We start from the raw sequence: 6,525 nt of genomic DNA on the forward strand, positions 1-6,525 counted from the left end.
AGCAGGTCTATACTTTATCTATATATATATATTTATATATAAATACCATTCTACCTGATAACTCATAGCTTTCTACTAATTTATATATATATATATATACTTTGCTTGTCCGTTTGTCTGTCTGTTTTTTTTGTATCCAATAAACGTTAAAACGGCTGAATCGATGAAGCTTAACATTTTTGTGGCAACTCACTTAACAAAAATATAGGTATATGGATGCTCATAATTACAAAAATTTGTATCCCAACATTTTGGGATTTTTGTAAAATTTAGAAATACACAAAAAATAGTATTAGTTCAAGATGGTCTTAGAATTGAGCCACAATTAAAAGTTCATTGTCACGTGACACAGGCGGAGACACATGACAATGATACTGCACTGCTATTGGAAGTAGTTCTATCGTGATACGTACAAATCAATTATATTATCAATTATATCTTTCAAAATTTTAAAATTTTTAAATTCCAATGAAAATAGGAGCAAACCTGAGTTTTTTAGGCTCCTCTGGGATATCGTCGTTTTCAGATTGGTTTAGTATTTATTGAATATGGTCTGTTTAAAACTTAGAATATTATACCAAATCTTATATATAAGTTTTGGTATAATTTTGAAACAGTTTTATATCAATTTAACGAAAGAGGAACATCAGATAGAACCTTTATATGTCTCAATTAACTCCTGAAGATCTTATGTATTAGCCCATACCACCTTCCATTTTTCCTTTACAGTCCCATTAAGATTAAAAACCGTTCAAAGCAGACATTTATAAACTTTAACTGGAGTATATAGTTCAACCCCAGTCTTTATGAGTGACTCTAATATTCTCTTTTACCTTTCTTTGTATTTTTTTATCATACATTGGAAACGTGTAAAAAAATAAATATAAAATAAATAAAACTCTGTCCTTATTTCTTTACATGCTTACGGTTATTTTAAGTATGACAAATCATGATTTAACAGATGTTTAAACATTTATGATTGAAACTTTTTATGTATCTAAGTATAAGTAAACTCACTTAAAAAATATCTTTTCTTTAAACTAATTTTTTCTCCATTTTTATTAATTTTCTGATTCTTTCGTTTTTAATATTTTTATTTATTCGTTACTATGATTTAATGCTTTTTTTCTTCATCGCGTTTTTTTTCTCTGGGCTTTCTTTTTTATAACCACAGTTTCTTTTATCTTTATTAATGGAACAAAAAACTTTTTCTTTCAGTTTTTTCCCCCCCCCCCCCCCCCTCCCCCTATTTATTTACTTTTCTTTTCTTTTTTCTCCCTTATTTGTTTCATGATTTCTTTCCTTATTTAATCATCCATTCTTTCTTCATTTATTTATCACTTTCCCCCTTTTTTTTCTTATCCACTTTATTTTTTTCTCCCCTATTTATTCCATAATTTCATTCCTTATTCCTTACCTCAATTCCTTCTATTTTTATTCATGAAAAAAACTTTTTTCTTTTAGTATTTTAAACATTTTTACTCCATATTTATTTCTTTTTTCGTATTTTTCCCCCGGCCTTATCTGTTTTTTTCTCCAGTACTTAATCATACAATGATAAAATATATACATTGAAACAAAACAAAAACGTACTTTAAGTACTTTTCTTTCAAACGATCCTAATTGTTCTATGTTGTAAAATATGTTTCTAAGCAGCTACTGCATCTACCACATGAATGAATTAATGAAAATAACTTTTTTCTTCTTTCATCTCTAGCTTTCGTTAATTTTTCTATATTGTTATGTCTGAGTATGTGCCCATTAAACGTTTTATGACATCTTTACATCTATTCCTGAAAAAAACTTTTTTCTTCTAATTTGAAATTTTTCAATATTTATTCCCTTTGAACCTTTCCTAATCAGTTATTTACTTTCTTTTCTAGCTATTGATTCATTTATTTAAACCTAAAAATAAAAATTCCGAATTTTAAGAGTACGAAAATTAAATAAAAAATGATTGGCACTTTTGCATCAAACAATCTTAATCATAATCTTCTCAAACCATCTATTTCTTCTGTCAGTGGACATAATAATACCTTTTTTTCTTCATCTTGCTTTTTTTTGCAGTCATAAAATAGTTTTTTTATATGTTGCTTGTACTGTGTTTATTTTCATTTCTCAAAATAAATGGAGTTTTTGCAACAAACTCTGATTTTCTAATCACTATATCTTTACACCCCTATGAATTAGACCCTTGATATTTTAAACTTTGAATTATAAAAAATTGAATAGAAACCCTACCTGGTAATTTTCCATGAGACAATCCTATAATTGCTCTGTGTTGTAAAGATATTAGTCTAAGCAGCTTTGACATTCATTCATGAATCTTTTGTCTTCGGTTTTCATTTAGGTAAACTTAGTGGTTCCACTCATGCAACTCTTTCATTTAAAAACACTTGTGTTTTTACAGCTAATAGATTTAATTGCCATTCTTTAGAAAATAATTAAAATTTAGAATTTAAGAATGTTCTTATTTTTTTCTTCAAGAATTTTTGGTATCCCTGGTATCCCTGGTATCCCTGGTATCCCTGTTATCCCTGGTATCCCTGGTATCCCTGGTATCCCTGGTGTCCGTGGTATCCTTAGTATCCCTGGTATCCCTGGTATCCGTGGTATCCCTGGTACCCCCAGTACCCCTTGAATCCCTGGTATCCCTGGTGTCCCTGATATCCCCGATATCCCTGATATCCCTGATATCCCTGATATCCATGGTATCCCTGGTATCCATGGTATCTATGGTATCCCTGATATCCTTGATATCCCCGGTATCCCTGGTATCCCTGGTATCCCTGGTATCCGTGGTATCCATGGTATCCATGGTATCCCTGATATCCCTGTGGTATTCCTTGCAAAAACTACATATGTGTTTGTAAGTAAGTTGAATTTCTCTCTCTCTCTCTCTCTATTTGTATGTTAATCCGTCCGAATAATTGGTTGTAGTTATTTGGACACTTTCTCCTTGGTTTCCCATATTATAAAATATATACATTGTCAATTTGGAATTATTTTCAGATAATTAACTTTCACTTACGTGTGATATATCTTATTATCTATCTATCTATTTCGAATAAACTTTCTTTAAACTTTCATTTTCCTTTGACTTATTATTGCATCCGTATTTGTAAGGAAGATATTCCCAGATTTTAATCGTAAAACTAATTTTTCCTTTTTTCAGTTAGTTAGCTATAGTAAGACACGTCGTAAGCTCTGAAATCGTCTATATCGATTCTGATTTTCTTTTCAATACGGTGCAAAAAATATGGAAAAAATAAGATTTTTGTTAAAAAAATTGAGACTTTAAAACAAGGTTTGTTATTCAAATCCCGAAAGCTTTGTTACCCAATGTGAACTAGTGAAAACTTTTAATTCTATTAGATCAAATAATCTAGGCTTGAAATATGAAAAGGTATAAGAGCTGGGAACTTTTGAATGGTCGACATCGGGATTAATGCTTGATCTACTCTTTTTCTTAATCTCGAGATTAAATAACACTTGTTTTCCTCTTGTTATTAATCTCCAGATTACTTAATCGATCGGGATTAAAGATATCCCATTCTAAAGTTTTCAGCTCAGGTTGCAAAGATATCAGGATTAGGAAATTTGAGTTTAGGGCAATGACTAATATCCTTTTTCAATAGAAACCGTAATTATTAAGAATTGTTGATCTGTAGTAATTAGATGGGGATGGGGGTTAACCAAATATCAGACTACTCCTGTATAAAGGTCGGCCAAATGAACACGAGAAATACCCACCAAAATATCGTCTTTCATTTCCGATAACAAATTATGATAAAGAGAGTAGAAAAGTTGCACGTCTTTCAAGCGTTTTTTTTGGACATCATGTTAAAAGTACTGTTTTCCTGGAAATGTTGATAATATAAACAGATATTTAATTATACAAAGACGACCAAACTTGAATAAGAAAATCTAAAAAATACGGATAAATTGTCAACAAATAAAGGAAATTTTTTAAAACAAAAACAATTATCAAACTTCTATGTTTATACAAAAGGTCGTTCAATTAAACAATGGAAATACCCACACATGTCTTACTAGTGTAAATAAAAGAAGATTTTAAAGTTCCATGTTATCCGGGGGAAAATAGCTTTGAACAATATATGTTGTCCTTGTTGATAATTTACACAGATATTTAACACTTATAATTAACCATTCAACGACGACCAAACTTGAATAAGAAAATCTTATGAAAAATACGAATAAATTGTAAACCTCTTAAATCTTTCAAAAATAATCAATTTTTTATAACAAAAACAAAAATAATTATATTAAACTATAAACATGAAAATCATATAATGCATGGTTTAATATATTTGTCAATCTGACGTACTAACCCTCCTAACTGGAGTATATAAGTTTTCCTAAATATTTAGGATAAGAATCACTTCTATATATATGAGTCCTAGAGCAGTGCTCAGTTTACGTATTCGTGTGGTATTTTGTCAGTTTGTAGTTTGGTTTCCCTGCGATTTGTACTTGTTTGCCGTGCTTTCGGGTTGGGTTCGGTTAGCTCAGGGTCGGAGAACATCTGGAGTAGATTGTTTATAAATATCCTGGAGTAGGGTTTCAGGATTTAATATTCATATTGCTCCTTCGCTTTGTTGAGAGCATCCAGAACAGGAACAGCCATCTCAATAGATCTAGAAAAAAATTAATATTATATGAATAACAAAAAACTAAATTTAAAAATTTATCGGTCAACATTTTGTAAATTCAACCTTCCAACTCGGAGAGGACGTATAGGACGTAAAGGACGGAGTAAAGCTGATTTTGAGCGGACAGAATTGAACCCTCGTTTAGTGTGATAAAAGAAGTTTGAGACAGGATTAAGCTTATCATTCTCATCCGCATATGCTCCAAATATTGCTGAGTCAACAAGAAGAAGAGCTCCTAGTGCAGGAAGTATATAAGCCGCATTTGTGGCGAGAGTACGTCCAACATCCGCCCCAAGATCCACGGTAAGAGCTCTCTCAGATCGATAATTTTCATCGGCCATGATAGATTCCGCCACGGCGGATAAATATTCGATCAGACATTTCAAACCAAATCCGGCGCATTCTGACATTTTTTCAGGGTACTCACCCGCACCTGAAATAATTTGATTGATTACCTCTTAGCGAAGGATTGATAGTTCTGAGCGGGAGCATCGTATCCAGTATCATAGGCTGGTTGCTCGTATCCGTATCCGTATCCAGTATCCCCGCTATCTCCAGAAAGACTAGCCAGACTTATACCGAACAGGGGAAGGATGAGAGCTGCAAGGACGAGGATAAAAAGACCGAGGATGACCGCGTTCTGAATAGAGGTTGCGTTAAAGGTAAGGGAGGTTGCGCCTGAACTACCCACGGAGACATATCCCAGCCTCTCATCTCCATCCTCGTAGGACTCAGCGGAGCTGAGGCCAAACAGGGCGAGGGCAATGGCACAGGCAAACAGTTTCATTTTATCTGGAATAAGTTTTAAGAATGACATGGAGAAATATCATCTTTAGTCTATTTTTTTAAATTTAATGTTTATTTTTAAAGAATAGCATGCCGGGGATTAAGGGTAGGTTTTAAAGCGTGCAAAATTCAAATGAAAATGAAATTAATTAAAGCTGAGAGGGATTGACCTTATTCCGTCATTAGGCTAACACAGCAGCTGGACATGTATACATACATATATACATACTATCCAACCATATGGTTCGATAAACATATGGTTATATTCTCACTTTCCCTTTTCTTCAAGCTTTAGAATATAAATCAAAAGTGCATATTATTAAAATATTTTATTAGATTTTCAAAATTAATTTTTTTTTTCAATTTTGTTGTTTGCCCGGTTTTAAAGGTTTAAAGGTTTTAAAGGTTTTAAAGGTTTAAAGGTTTAAAGGTTTTAAAGGTGTTAAAGGTTCAAAGGCGTGGAAAGTATACACACACACAAGCACATAATGTGCCAAGAGTTTACCCTACCATGAACAAAGGCCGAAGCGTGGTAATATCATCAACTAGTCTAATATTAATTTTATATTTCTAAACAATTGATTTTTCAAAACTAATTAGAAAAGAGACTGTCGACTAAAATTCAAGTGAACCTTCATATTTTTAGAATTACATTTCCGATTCACTATGGAACCCTTTAAACCTTTATCTGAGCAGCATTTAAAAAAAGATATCTTCCCTTTTTCTTTTTTGTCTCTACTGGTCAAATCCGCAAGTCATTTTTATGTATAAAACACAATTGAAAATACTCAATTTGTAGATAGAAAAACAAGCATATTTGTATCATTTCTGCTGAGACTAGGGTTGAAATGGTACCGTGTCGGGAATTATAAAGTCGTGTAAAATCCCATTAAATACAAAAAAGAGAAACAAAAATTCAGCTGCAAGGAATTGAATATTAGATCAAAGCTCTAATATGAGAAATGTAAAGAGGTTTGATCCCACCACTTAATATGATAAACAATCTCGATGGCAAGAACTTGAAATCATCCAAAAAATCTCCAAGAGGCATGACAAGAATGAGATG

The 6,525-nt window shown here is 32.1% G+C and overlaps 1 protein-coding gene across 1 annotated transcript; it reads right to left on the reverse strand.

The window, feature by feature from the left end:
* Positions 1-4,267: 4,267 nt before the first annotated feature.
* Positions 4,268-5,465, reverse strand: LOC111702266 (uncharacterized). The gene is made up of 2 exons (XM_023473902.1): positions 5,129-5,465; positions 4,268-4,658 (listed from the first exon to the last, which is right to left on the reverse strand). Exons 1-2 carry the CDS (start codon positions 5,458-5,460, stop codon positions 4,592-4,594), a joined length of 399 nt encoding a protein of 132 aa, XP_023329670.1. The 5' UTR covers positions 5,461-5,465; the 3' UTR covers positions 4,268-4,591.
* Between the last annotated feature and the right edge of the window lie 1,060 nt (positions 5,466-6,525).

Source organism: Eurytemora carolleeae, unplaced genomic scaffold, assembly GCF_000591075.1.
Source record: "Eurytemora carolleeae unplaced genomic scaffold, Eaff_2.0 scaffold499, whole genome shotgun sequence".
NCBI classification, from domain to species: domain Eukaryota; kingdom Metazoa; phylum Arthropoda; class Copepoda; order Calanoida; family Temoridae; genus Eurytemora; species Eurytemora carolleeae.